The 14867-nt window shown below is 36.3% G+C and overlaps 2 protein-coding genes across 2 annotated transcripts; both read left to right on the forward strand.

The window, feature by feature from the left end:
- Positions 1-2129: 2129 nt before the first annotated feature.
- On the forward strand, positions 2130-3491 carry LOC116303636 (homeobox protein unc-42). The gene is made up of 3 exons (XM_089038010.1): positions 2130-2136; positions 2457-2665; positions 3094-3491. The coding sequence occupies exons 1-3, from the start codon at positions 2130-2132 to the stop codon at positions 3271-3273; spliced, it is 396 nt and encodes a 131-aa protein (XP_088894136.1). The 3' UTR covers positions 3274-3491.
- Positions 3492-6612: 3121 nt separating this feature from the next.
- LOC116303631 (paired box protein Pax-3-B) lies at positions 6613-14078 on the forward strand. Its single transcript, XM_031713205.2, has 4 exons — positions 6613-7109; positions 7775-8377; positions 11790-12022; positions 12363-14078. Exons 1-4 carry the CDS (start codon positions 7091-7093, stop codon positions 12543-12545), a joined length of 1038 nt encoding a protein of 345 aa, XP_031569065.1. The 5' UTR covers positions 6613-7090; the 3' UTR covers positions 12546-14078.
- The last annotated feature ends 789 nt before the right edge of the window (positions 14079-14867 follow it).

Consider the following 14867-nt stretch of genomic DNA (forward strand, 5'->3'; position numbering starts at 1 on the left):
CGAAGAGTCGCGATATAATTTATCAATAAACAACTTTGGCGTCCAAATAAATCATAAAAAGAAATTCAAAACAAAGTTTTATAAAGCTCAGTTTTGACTACATTCAGCAACAATTAATTACTAGACAAAAAAAAAAAAACCTAAAATTTTCTCGACGAAATTTTCCACCGAACTTGATTTTAAAGCGGTCTTTGATTAGATCATTCAACTCTTGTATTGCTAAAGACTTGAAGATAGAAGAAAATAGATCTGTTATTCATTCGTGCTCTTAATCTTGACAACCTGACACTTGTGAAAACATAACTTTAAAGAAATGTCACAAAAGTGATGAAAAATAAACTACAATTAAATTTCTAAATTTAATGCTCTTTGGAAAAAACATTCTGATCTCTTGCGTATAGGAAATCGCTAAGTAAAAATCAAGTCTCAGAACAAATAAGTGAATATCTTAGTGCACTGATAATTTAAAATTTAATTAAATTTGATATTTCAGTATATGATTGTACTATTTTTATTTCTGTAAATGTACCCTACAGCTCCGCTGTCCCTGAAGACAGCCAACACGTACAGCAGTAAAACCCTACTTATCCAACGTTACATCCCTGTGTAGACTACGCATAGTTAATAGAGGGACTATGTAAGTCGAAGTACTACCCCTCCCCCCTTCCATCGCGTCTCGCGTCTTCATTTACAAGGACCCATAAAGAACAAAAATCATCCCTTTCTTTGCAGATAACTCTTTCCTGGACCTCACCCGTTTTCTATTTATTTCCAGATCCCTGGAGAGTCAATCAGCTTGGTGGACGATACGTCAACGGCAAACCCCTCCCTCAAGATATCAGGATGCAGATCCTCCAATTTGCCCGCCTAGGAGTCAGACCATGTGATATAAGCCGTCAAATGAAAATCACGCATGGATGTATCAGCAAACTTTTGGCTAAATACAAGAAAACAGGCTCGATGGAGCCAGGGTTTGCAGGTTTGGATCGGTCTAAGTTCCTATTGAAGGAGAGCGACATAAGACCCTGTAAAGTCTCTCCAATTCACCGCGAGCTACCAAGCACAAGAGATTTGGACTGCCCTCCGCCTCTAAAATGTGTAGGCCCGAAAAATATCGATCGAAGCCGCCTTACGAACGATGCGTGCCGAAGCTCGACTTGGAGGAGAGAAAAGGTAATCGATAAAAGATCGAGACACTTTCGGGAAGAACGAAGCGAAACGAACAGGGTGATGTCAAAACCTTATAAACATTCCATCGATGAAATATTAAATAATAAGGAGAGTAAAGAAAAGACAATAGCTGCTGTAACACCGAATAATGAAGTTGAATCTGGTATGTAGACTAAAATATAGTAATGATGGTTTTCAGTATTATCATTATATTAATGCATTAATTTTTGATTCCGTCCTCGTCAAAGTAAAACTAAAGGAACGTTATAAAAATATATATTCCCAACGTGCAATTGTAATATAATAATTTTGAAGTACTTAGGGGGGAGGGGGAGTGGATCATTTCCCTTCCCCTACTCCTCTCGTAAAGGATTTTTTAGAAGCGCAGGTTGCCTAATTTATTAGTTTATTATTAAGAAAGGATTTGATCTGTCCCCATCAATAAAATATCCTCATAAATAATGATATAAATACCAAATGTTTGCAAATACTGTCAAAACCTTACCTCGAAAGTACTTTATGCAAAAACAATGATAGAGTAGAAGTACAACAGTTTCTTCATCTTATGTTGCAGACTTTCAGTCGCCTATTTTCCATTGTCCAAGATAGAAAACAAAAGGCCAACAGGAATAAGTTAGAAAGGATATGGCAGAGGAATTCAAATATACCAATATTTAAGCTTAAAGTATAGTTTTATTTTTTTCATTCAACTACATCGCGCGAGTAGGTTTACTGACCTGAGTTAGTTGAATGGAAAATTCAAAATGTATTTTAGCAACGAATTTATAACTTTTTGACAGGCAAAATCGTACTAATTACTTACCTTTTGGTGTCTTAAAAAGATTGGCGTTCTAATTTCAACGGAAAACCCCAAAATAACTCTACATTTTTGATGGTTTTTGCTTGCTTGACAAAGTGCACGAGACTCGTCCGCCATTTTATTCAAAACTCCCTCGAAAATGTCATGTGACTTACGAAAAACGGAAGTAGAACTATATTGAAGCTACTTCCGGTTTTGTATCGAGAACTCTTTGCTTGAAAGCCTATCATGAGTGCAATAAATAAGGTATAACAAATAGGTTAGACTATATGCCGCCATTTTCCTTTTAAACTTATTGAAACGAACTTTACTTGCATAAAAAATGGTAAATTTGGAAGCCGAAATTTAAATACAATAATCCACTGATTCCACAGGGAGCCCAAACTTCGAAAAAGCCATTAATTCCTCTTTTCCGTTCGATTCCTTATTCGATATTTTTAAACAATTTTTACGCGAAATATTTCAGATCCTCAGGAATCGTCAACTCTTGAACAAACGTCCGCGGACACGGAAAGAGAAGCACCGCAAACACTACGAAAACAAAGCCAGCGATCTCACTTTACAAGACAACAGATCCAGATTCTTCAAGAAGAGTTTATGCGTAACCAGTACCCAGGACTTCCCGAACGACAAAAATTATCAAGAGATTTAGACGTTAATGAAACAAGAATCAGGGTAAACGTTGTATCCGTACTATTATCTACTTGAAATGCAAAATGGATGAGTTGGTAAAGGATGAATGCAGGGATGGATGGAGAAATTGATGGATAAAATGGAAGTAAAGAATGGAGAGATGGAGGGAGGGAGAGAGGGAAGGAGCGAGGGAGGGAGGGAAGGATGTGCTATATACACACCAAGCTCCGCCTAGCTTACATTAAATATATATATATATATATATATATACCTTTCCCGATTTTGCTTGAGCGATCACAACACATGGCAGCAAGTCGAGGTTGGACTTGATGAAATATAGCAAATGTGGTCAACCTTGAATGATTGGAGCCATTGTTTCGCGGTCATCACTCAAGGAAAGAGCTATTCAACTTGAGCAAGCTCAAGATGATTTTTGAGGATTTACACTTTGAACCATGTTTTTTTCTCAGGTCTGGTTTTCAAACAGGCGAGCTAAAAACAGACAAACGTCCAGGAAGGTCCAGGAGGTACGAGACACAGACGATTCTTACCTTTGCTGTCAGAGATTCCAGCACCATTACATGCCAGACATGGTCGTCCCTGGTCTTTTCACGGACCTTTCTTCTAGCCATTCAGACATGCTTGCTTAAAATAGCTGAGCAATGAAAGTAGCTAATTAAAGTAGTTTTATAACTTGTTTAGTTTTCAGTAAAGCCAAAGGAAGAATGGAATATGTATCTAAGAAAAAGCTATTTATAGCCTTGTAGATCCCAACTCCACTACTGTAATTATTGCATCATCCCTAGACTAAATCATGACCACAATGCACTATGGGATTTCAAGATTTAAGTTCTACCAAACACCAAAAGGAAGGACAATATTTTACCATATGATAACAAATGAAGTATTTATAAATAGTGGTTATTAATATCGCTTAATTTCAAATTCAAGAAACCTTATTAGAGTAAATTTGAATGCTCACAAAGTGTTTTAATTCGTGGTACAACTTTTTTCAACTTGCCGAAAATCAACAAAGCCATTTCGATACGGTGTTTAGAAAAATATATACACAAGCTCCACATGCCTGTCACAGTAACAAAGCTTATAATTTAGTTCGTAAAACTTTGTTTTCAATTCGTCCGTTAAAAAAATTGGTTTCCAGTTGAGGCAGTCTTGCATTTGAGATAGCAGTAAAAGTAATGACAACTACGACACCCCGGTAAACATAGCAGTGTGAAACAAATGCTTGAAGACACGGCGTAAGGAAACTTCAGCAAAAGGAAATAGCGTTATTCCTGTACGATGAATTTGAAGGACATTCGTTCATCCGTTACCAAAGTCCTCGCGGTATTTGATTGTATGCATGCCGTAAAATTGTTTCATATAAAAAGTTTTCATTGGTTTTTGTGTGTCGTGTGACACACTCCATTCAATTGAAATTTTTATCGAAGAAAATAATCCGGAAATTCATTAACTCTTTATATTATACTATTTGAAACTCTTTCATCTGTGAAATCAACGCATAAAATGTATTTTTTTAATTTGGTTTTCATATACTTATGCAATTATTTTCTTCGTATTTTTTTCGCAACAGCGCGAGTATTAAAAGCTAGATATTGCCATAAGAGAATGTATAGTTTTCACTGCATCTGTCGAAGTCACAAAATCTTAGTAGAACCGACACTATTAAGAACAGCTCCAACTGAATAATTCAATGAAAAACAGGTTTGGCGCTCGCGAGCCGGCAAACTGGAAAATACAAACAAACGAAATGGCGCCAATTCCATCAATTTTGAAAGGCGGCTAAGTATAGAATTGATTTTGAACAATAATTATTTATTTTGTGTGACAAAGCATACAGTACGTCCTCCGTAATTTCATATTATAAATTCGTTTACAACATTACAATAGTCAGTGAAGCCAAAGGCCTCCTGGGAGATGGTAGAATCAAGGTTCACCTTTCAATTATCAAATTATTGTATTAATACAGTTGCTGGCAGCAGGAAATATTACGATTAGAACGCTGGCTGGCTTGAACACGTTACGAGGGCGAGCCCTTGGCTGGCAAAGGTCTCTTAGTCTCAGTATTTGCTGGCTGGCATGCAACTTATCCTTTTTGCTGGTTGTTTAGTTTCATTATAATCCCGCTGGGAACGCGGAGGGGGTGACTCTTTCACAGCAATACTTTTTTTTACTCAAACATAAAAGAATTAAACCTTTAAATACTTTTTGTAACAATTCGATCGCAAAACAGTGAAATTCGTCGTTGTGTGCTCCTGTAGAATATTAAACTGTTAAATAAATCCAAATAAGTTTTCATCGATAAGGGACTTCTTATGCTTATTCCTATTTCGCATATCGTTGAAAATATATATTTGGGCTCTAAATAAAGCCGAATGGAATGCTCTAGAATTACTTTTAATGAAAAACCTCTCGATGAAGAGATGTTCTTTGTTAGCAAGCTACTTCATCGTCGCTATATATAAGTGGTATATATTACACCTATATTTTTAGAATTACGCGACCGGCGCTGCTCAAGACTCGTCTCGTTTTCTTTGTTTGGGCTGCCGTCCATAAAATATGAAAACGGCTTGCTCTTGCGAAATCCTTGCTTTGTTAATTCTGAAACGAAGCAAACTTGTTTTTCTTTCTGTAATATTCAAACGTTTGAAACTTTAAGATCATTTTGGGCTTTTTTGAATGAAAACTAATCGTGCGAAGTTTGATTGACGGCAGCCAAAACACAATAAATACCTTTCAAGTGCCAACTACACAGGTCGCGTCATTTTGAAAATAGGTGTAAACAGTTAATGGAGTGAAATGGTTTGGAAACTCCATAGAATAAAGAAATTGTTTTGCGTTTGAGATTGAACCGTGATACTGGCCGAACCTGCACACTGCAACTGCACACTGGCGAACCAAATCAAGTATCTGAAGATATAGAAATATAGAAATATAGGAATATGGGAACGAGGTTATTCCGGGCGAAAGAAAGCAAGGTCGGAAATTAATTTTTCCGAATTTAATTCCAAGGGTCTTTCGCCCGGAATAACCTCGTTCCCAAGCACTATATCTTATCTATATTTCTATATCTTGTGCTACGCGGTCCACATATTCTCATCTTCAAATCAAGTATCGCTGTAAATACTGCTTTCCTTATTAAAAGTCAAAACTTTCATCCGATGAACACAAAGTATGCGGATAAATATTTCCGCGCAGATACAGTTAAATTACTAGATGATAAGTAAGAAAGCATGAAAAAAGGCAATTTCCTTTTTCGATAAACAAATAATAACTATTTTAGAACGAGTTTATAGGGAAAAAAATTCCATATTCTCTAATACTATGAACAAAGTACAGAACCATTTTTTCTTCTCTGTGCACGGTCAACGTCAACAATGGAAACCATTTGTATAACAATGGATCAAGTTGAACGAAGACCTAGAACAATAGGTTTCCCAACCATTCCGCTCCATTAACTAAGGTCGAGCTTTTCAATCCAAGTTTCTGCATTGGGTATGCTCATTAAATTATCATTATCTTTCTACTATAACTTTTCATCATTATAAATGGCTTATTTTCTTCTCCGATCCATGAGAATGGTTACAAGAGTCGTTATTGAAATTTTATTTGATTGTTTGAAATTAAAATGTAGAGTGAAGTCACCTTGGCGAGATTTTCTTACTACTTGGTAAGTGTATTGAAGGCGTACAGGTGTACCATTGAGAAGAAGAATGCACGAGGACAAGAGAGGAGAGAATTGTATGAAAAGCCAAGAATGAAAGAAAGAAAGAAAGAAAGAAAGAAAGTGATAAACTTCATTTAAGCTAAGGATGTGCTCTCTCTGTAAAACTATGGTTTCAGGGAAAATTGCTCAAATTTAAGTATTAATTAACTTTTGAATCGTTCGCTTCAAAGGCCACACGCAGCTACCAGACCGTGTATGAAGTACTCGTTTTGAGCTAGTCATTCATGTCACGAAGAAAGGCTGCCAAGGGCACGCAATATCTCATCCTTACAAACATCTTCACCCGAACTCTACGCCAGAACCACCAGGAATATATCTTTGCCACCCCAGGTGCATCAAGCAAGCATTAAACAAGCCTTTTGTATAGTGACTCGCTTGCGTCTGTCTGGCAAACTAAATGAATTATCTCTCGTCACGCGATAGGTGCCTCCGAGGCAAATTCTTTACAAACAATCTTGCTTAAAGCTTGATGTTTATAGGACAAGGCTTGCCTCTATAAGGGCCAATATCATGGAAAGTTTACGTTGCCTAATCGATTTTCTCACCAAAAATGGAAGATACGTCATGATTGTCTAAGTCAACTTCAACAAAGCGTATGAGAGAGCATTTTCAATTTAGTAGAGCTGTGCTCGTTAAAGCTTGTCAAGTGGTTGGGTCTTCTCAACTAGTGCTTCATCTAATAAATCAAAGATCCTCTCTGAAGCTCAGGAGTATTCATTATGGATGGTTATCTTGGAGGTAAGATGTAGTTACTAAATAGACAATTACACAGTGCGTGGTTTGAATTCTCTTTAGTTAATGAGACATATTTGGGATTAAAGATTTTCAAGTCTTTGCAATTGGTGCCTTGCTCGATTTCCGTGTTCAGTAGGCTACACTTCGATCAAGTATTTCCCTATCCTCAAAGTTTCTGTATTAACTACTCTCCATTGATCAAGCAATTGGAACTACACGGCTATATGTCTGAGATCTGTCTAGTAAAATCTAGTCACAAACCGGTTTCCTATCAAATTGTATAAAAATCTTAAACGAGAACTTGAAGACAGTTTCCGGTGGCTCTGAATTCACTAACACTTGCACAAGTTTCAAGATGCTTGGTTTCTTTGTTTACGTCTTGAAAAAATATTTAGTCTTGACTAACACCAACGTTAAACAAATAAATACCTTTGGTACTGCAGTTCGTATGCCACTGTGAAGAATATTAATGAATTGTCACTGAGTGTATCAAAACGAACAATAGATGACAACAAAGGAACTCTTTCAGCTTATCCATTTTTCTTCATATCTTCACAATTTCCCTGTATTTTTCAATAGAAAATATTTGCCCAAGTTAAGATAGGCAATAAATTACCATGTTTTTTACTATTATTTTCTAGTCATTGTTTGTTTGGTTGATTCTACAGGTCAGGGTAAAGTAAATCAATTAGGAGGAGTCTTCATCAATGGTAGACCTCTTCCAAAGATGTTACGAGTCAGGATAATCGAGCTTGCACAACTGGGTGTCCGTCCCTCGGACATCAGCAGGAAGCTCAGAGTATCTCATGGCTGCGTCAGTAAAATTCTTTGTCGTTATCAAGAGACGGGCTCCATTGAACCAGGTGCTTCTTCAAGTCCTAGCAAGCCAAGAGATGTGACTCCAGACATCGGGCGAAAGATTGAAGAATACTGCATTGAGAATCCTGGAATGTTCTCCTGCGAGGTTCGTGAAAGGCTTATTCGGGAAGGTGTCTGCAACAGGTTAACGGTTCCATCACTTGGAGACATCAGTCAGGTACTGAAATCGAGGATTGCTAGAAAGGATAAAGAAGTGTCGAGTGATGCTGGGAGTAGGGACAGAAGAGAAAGCTCATCTTCAAGTAGCAGTGATGAAAAAGAAGAAATTGCAACAAGCGACAGCAGCCGAAAAAGTTCAAGTTCATCTTTTGAAAGCTCGTACTCCATCTACAACATTCTGAGCCTACCGCAAAACAAACACCAGGATTCTGACGTGAAAATCAAAGCTGAAGGTTTGCATACTCATACTTAATAAAAAATAACCGTGCTATTGCTTATTTTACGCTTCTTGACACCTCTCATTACTATGTTTATAATATCTTTTTTTCCTTCATATTCTGTGTGGCATGATGAAGTGCGCGAGGATGTCGTTGATTTTTTCCGGCTTTACGCCTCAACTAGCACATGCATTATTATGTAATAACTGAAGAATCAAACAAAAATGTAAGAAGTCTTGCCCAGAGAGGAACTCGATTTAATCAGTTTTTTAGGAGTAACTTTCTTGAAAGTAAGGACAAAAGTTGAAGGGTTCGAGTGTCAAGTATGGCGTACATCAAAAGCGATTCGCACTTTGTTTTGTAATGGCATTTCCGATAAATTTTTTGTTTGCTTATAAACACGCACCATAGGAATCGGTTATTAGTGACCGTGTAACTTACACCGTGTATCAATTCAAACATCGCTAAACGCCACCAGAGCAGTTAATAGGAGCGAAGCTAAATATTTCATTCTATAATTAACAAGCCGAGGAGACGATTTTCAATACTCATTTGTTAGGAAATGGACCATTATTGACATCAGAATATAACAGAAGTCAGTTCAATATCCATAGCCGACGGGAAAACAATGATTATTAATGAATACTCCGCAGTTCCGCAGTAACAAAATAAGGAGCCCGTATGTAGTCACGCGAAGAGAAGACGAATAAGCAAAACAACGATCCTTAGTTCGACTTTTTTATTTTCTCGACCAAAATTTTTGTGTATTTTCAAAAGAAATGTAATCTACTTTGCAGATTCTGATATTAACTTTTGTACTTCAAGGGTAAGAGAGTGTTAGTCAAGCATGATAAAAACACTCGAGTTTCTAATTCCGCATTTTTATTCATGTCAGAACAGATTCTCAGTTAAAACACTTAAATATTTTAATTCAACGCCCTCCTTTCTCAAATATTTTAGCTTTCAGAAACTCGCTTTTTTTAATAGACACACGAGACATTGATTACTGCTTTTGTGCACGCGTGTTTAACATAATGGTTAATTATTTATGGTTGATCTTAGTTGTCGCCATATCTTGATTCGTAGATTCGTTTCATGGTCACATGACGCGAAAGCATTCGCGAGGTAATGACGTCATGCAGCCATGTAAATTCTTAACTTTCCTGAATCTAAAATTGCTCTGTTATATTGTATGAACATTTATCATTCTCTTAACATTTTAAATCTAAGTACGTATTTTCCGTATCATATTATATATCAGATATATTGGACAATGTGGAAGCTTTCTTTTAAAGTCACGAACGTGTTGGCATACACAATTTCGCTAATACAAAATACGTCTAAACTATAGCATAAAAAATTAGTGCAGGTCAAGAATAGGCAAAGAATGCCTTCCTAGCTAAGAGTTTTTTGCTGGTCAACATCCGTGTCTTTTATTACAAAGATAGTGCTCATTGTATTGTTCGCTGTAACTGGCATGTAACGTTTCCTGCAAGGAATTATGAACCGCGTTTGTCGTTTTCTATTTAGTCTTGGGGTACAACGTCATGACTCAAAACAGCCACCATGCAGGTTAATCTAACGAGTTAAGAGAGTGTTACCTCATAGTGGTAAAGTTGAATTGAAAAAATTAAAAAAGAGAAGCTAATGAGGAATGCTTTGTCATTGTACAACAACATGGCGGCTATGACGTAACATGCACCCCTGGAAGAATACACAACCTTGAATCCCTGTATTTTCTATTTTTTTAACGCCCTCAGTTCTTCCACACAAAAGTAATTTTGCCTGAAGTACAACAATATTTCAGCGCAGCTCTTCCTAAGAAGGAAATCTAGAAATCTTAGAGAAAATATTGCAAGACTCAGTTATAATTAAATCCAACATTCTTAGTTCAAATGATTCATTGGCCTTCAACTAGTAAAGTTATTTTACAGCCCACTAAACTTTTTAAAATATTTTTTTCTTAAATGAAAATCTAGTGTTTATGAGTCCATCGATCTCTCGAAGAAGTCATGCTAAATGTTATGTAACTGATTTAATCATATGGAACTAATTTTAAAGAGCAGAACCTCATACGTCATAATAATTCCCCAAGAAACTTTATTTCAACACCAAGGACAACTTATAATCCAAGAAAAGTGATGTTTTTAGTGTTTGTCCCTTACCTACAAGCTTGTTAAAACATCATTAAAGAGATAGATTTATATTCAAAATGGCTTGAAAACAGGATGTGAATACTCAGGAATCAACGAACCAAGATCAATTGTGCCTGTGACGTAGCAAGAAGTTTTGTAGTGTCAGCAAGACACGGAAAAGTGTTTCTAAATTAATTTTTGAGCCAAAATATTTTAAGTTATTTGAGTTTAAATACTGTTAGAAAATCCGGTGCTTGGCTCGTTTCCTAAGCGTGAACATATGCATGGCCAAAAGCTCAAACGGGCTGAATTTTCCGTTAACAAATGCGTAGCAAGCCAAAACAAAAGTAAACCATGTGAAAAAGGTCTGCGATAGACTGATATTTTCAGTCGTTAAACTCTTGCCGGAACTCATTTAACTTACACCATGCATACGACTCGTATGTATATTGATCAGTGCAAGTACTGGAAGTAACGAAGGCTTTTTATATCTGATATCAACCATTGCTAAATCGATATCTTTCCCCAGATGTTATTTTAAACTGGACTTTTCTTATGACAATTGTTCGCACATTTTGCCCATAAAAAAAAACACAAGAAGTTGGATTTGCAGTATCATAAAGTAACACCTACGGTTTGCCGCTTTCTAATTTCTTGATCAATAAAAGTTTTTTTTAGCGATTATATTGTTCATGCTGTGTAAGTTTTAAATAACTGTTGCGTGAGTAGCGCCTTTTCAGTTGCGTCATTACACCATCGGCTATTCTAGACCAAAACTTGTTCGAGATAAATAAAGAACTTTGCATCATTTTTTTTTGCAAAATAAATCCGCAGAATAATTTTCAACTAAGTCATCCGTCAGTATCAGTTTCGCAATTTTTGATACTCTGTTAGTTCAAATTCTGTTGCTCATGGCAGTGTTTGTCTTGATTTTGTTTAGGCCTAGGGCAAACGTCGAACTTTCCATGCACCGAACTCATTAAAAACAATGGATATCAGGTGATAATGAGGCGGCATTCTTTGATGTAATTAAGTTCGGTGCATGGAAAGTTCGACGTTTGCCCTAGGCCTTAGAATTTTCGTGTTTTAGTGAATGTCTGTGGAATTTCAAAGTGCATCAGTGTTGAAAATGTACATTTTTTATACTATTGTTGGTATTTGTGGAATATTTTGACGATGAAATGGGGTTAACACTGACTGCAAGAGCTCTATATTGCAAGCACCCCTTCAGCTAAAATTAATGCGCTAGTTTCTATACTACAGTAGTCTTATTATCAATTTCGTTCTTTTAGACTCTGAATCCGAGTCTCCACCGCCTCCCAAGACCCCGTCTTCAAACGACTTCAGCCCATCACTTTATGACAAAGACTTCTTGTTATCTCGCAAGCAGCGGAGAAGCCGAACTAAGTTCACCTCTGCACAGGTTGGGGAACTGGAGAAAGCATTCCTGAAAACACAGTACCCGGATGTGTACACGCGGGAAGAACTCGCGCACAGACTGAACTTGACTGAAGCAAGAGTCCAGGTACTTTAGACAATTATACAATATTTTAATATATATATTTTTAAATATTTTAATTTGTTTAAAAATATTTTAAAAATCATCGTTTCTGATCGGCTAATGATGATGCGACTACGTTTCATTCTCTTAATTCTATATTCTAAATTCTCTTCTTTTGCGCAACCGTTAAACAAAGAAATGATACTCTAGGGAATGACACGTGGTCTGAAATGGGGAAAAAATTATGCCCAAGTTAAAAGGTTATCTTGAGATTTAGCTTAATCAAGTAAGTAATTAAGCATTTAAAAAATTGCACTCCCGATATCAAGTGAGTCTAAGAGCATCCGCTGTATTACTGTTTTAGGTCTGGTTTTCAAATCGCCGAGCCCGCGTGCGCAAACACGAAGTGACAGTTGACCAAGTCCAGAAGAAGAAAGCCTGCGGCGAGGGTATGTGCACATGCCACCAACAATTCATCCCCCCTCCAATGACGTACGTACATTACGTACCAGTGGACAGAAACTACTACCACACACCTGTGTACTAGAATGCTTACCATGGCAACGTAATTGAAATTGAAGGGATGACGTTACCATGGCAACTGAATATTAACGGTTCGACAAACTTTCTCGCTGTGCGAGAATTGTTCTTGCTACAATTATTTTACAGATACATATATATCTTACTCATCTAATGAATGAAATTTCGTCTTAAGAATATATATCCAAGACCACAAGCAGTATGCGCAGCTAAGTGTCCTTCGGTAGCAACAGAAAATCCCACTGCATTGAGAATTAAATTAGACAAATTGTGCAAGAAATTAATAAAATATTTATGCACGGAAATGTTTTAATAATATTAGAGATAGATAAGTATTCATATATTTTCTAAAATTAGTGGTCACACTTTAATACTGCTTTAGTGAGCGTTCGTTATTTAGGGCAAGGAGGAGGCAGGCGATTTTGAGAAGACAAGGGATATATAAAGGTTAGGAAATATTTCCTTTTAAAAAACAAAAAGTTAAGTATCCCTTATCCTACCCCTCAGAAAATAATGAACGCTTTCTAAATGAATTTTTTAAATGGCGTTTTAGTCATGTAATTTAGATGCTTGTAGTTTGATAAATATTAGCGATAAATATTCATATATTATTTACGATCAATACATATTTTATCGAGACAAATTGTCTTATATTTGCACTTTTAAAATGACGTTTTAGTTATATGACATTTATTATTAGATCACTACAATTTAATAACTATTAGAGATAAATAACTGATTGATATTTTTGTTATTATTTACAATCAATGCACACTATGTAGTTCTTGATTTCCTTTTACGAAGTTTAAAGGAAGACTGGTAACGAGTTTTCGTCTCGCATGGCATTGTGGGGCTTTATTGATTAAAGCGAAGAAAAGATGCCGCCATCTTTTGTCTCTGAAATTAGCCCTAAGATTCGCGTCTGGATGGGCTCTTTGCCAGTTTTTCGTTGTCTTCCGTTAGGAAAGCTTGTACTTATTTATAGCGCTTTAGTCATGAAATGATTTACTCTATTCTATTCTATTATTTCATTTTCTGGAATTTGAACTGAATTTGTAACTCGACGAATACCTGTGTCTAGAAAAATTTAAAATAAATTCAGATTTTTGATATAGATATAAAGTAAGATTTTTTAAAATTTAGAAATGAAGAATGTTCGTAAATTTTTGTAACAAGGAACCATGTTAGAGGGCTTTTATAATCTCCATCATGGCTGCTATCATGAAAGCTAGAATTTCCGAATATAAAGTAGTTCGCTAAATATTCTTTGAATATACGATTCAATGATACTATTTTGTGGTTTTACGAGTTATAGGTATTAATTTAAAGCAAAACACACTAAAGCTCAAATAAGTAGAATGGCCATACCACAGGCAACCCACTGTATGAAATTAAAATGTATGCAAATCAACGATGAATCGAGCTTACCATAGACGCATTTAAAAAAAAAACAATAGCTTTCTCAATAAAAATGTTACTATTTCTATTGATATTCATTATTTGAGAAAAAGGTTTTGGAAATAAAATCTCGTATGTAAAATAGTTTTGATTCTAACTTAGCCGTTCCTAAGTTAAGGAAAGACTGGATCGAGTGGGCATTGCAGTGCATCGTAGGACTGTTTTAGGGGACGAAACATGGAGGGGAGAAGGGTTTTGAGATTCGCAGTAAATTTTCTTAAGATGTCTGCAGCCCTAGTTTCCATCTTTCAAAAAGGAAAAAATTCATGACCCTCCTATAAAGCAAACAAGGAAACAGCTTTCATCAAATTAAAAAGGTTTGACCCTTCATACAATTAATTTTTTTTTACTGAAGACCCCTCCCCTCTGAACCCTCAGCCCTTCCCCCAATAAAAAGTATCTTCCTCGTTTGAGATAAGCATGCCGAGAGCACCGTAAGCCTGCGAGGGGAGGGGGAGTACCATTTTCGCTTCTAAGTGAGTATATTGACCCAATTAACATCTTAAAAACAATAATATACAAAACTGTTGAAATAAGGGAAAGCTAAAGTAGTTTTACTTAGCATAGAGAGCTAGAGAGATAGCGAGAGAGTTTGAGAGAGGGAACGGTTAGAAAGAGAAAATGAAGGACAGATTTTGTCGACGAAGCCTTTTTCTTTCAGCGCGTGAACGTCTTTCGATCTCTTTCGGTTTATTGAGCCGGCCATCAAACTAGACAAACACCCACACAACCCTCCATCTGTCCACATACATATAGACCAATATTAATCTACTTCTAATAAAAGTTTTTCCTCCAAACATTAATCGTAATCAGCCTCCTTAAAAAAACCCTCACTAATTTGTTTTGTTCAAGCAAAGCGGAAGGCCTGATT

This window comes from Actinia tenebrosa, unplaced genomic scaffold (genome assembly GCF_029948245.1).
Source record: "Actinia tenebrosa isolate PJP-AT-01 unplaced genomic scaffold, QUT_ActTen_1.0 PGA_scaffold5__44_contigs__length_20552954, whole genome shotgun sequence".
Classification (NCBI taxonomy): Eukaryota; Metazoa; Cnidaria; class Anthozoa; order Actiniaria; family Actiniidae; genus Actinia; species Actinia tenebrosa.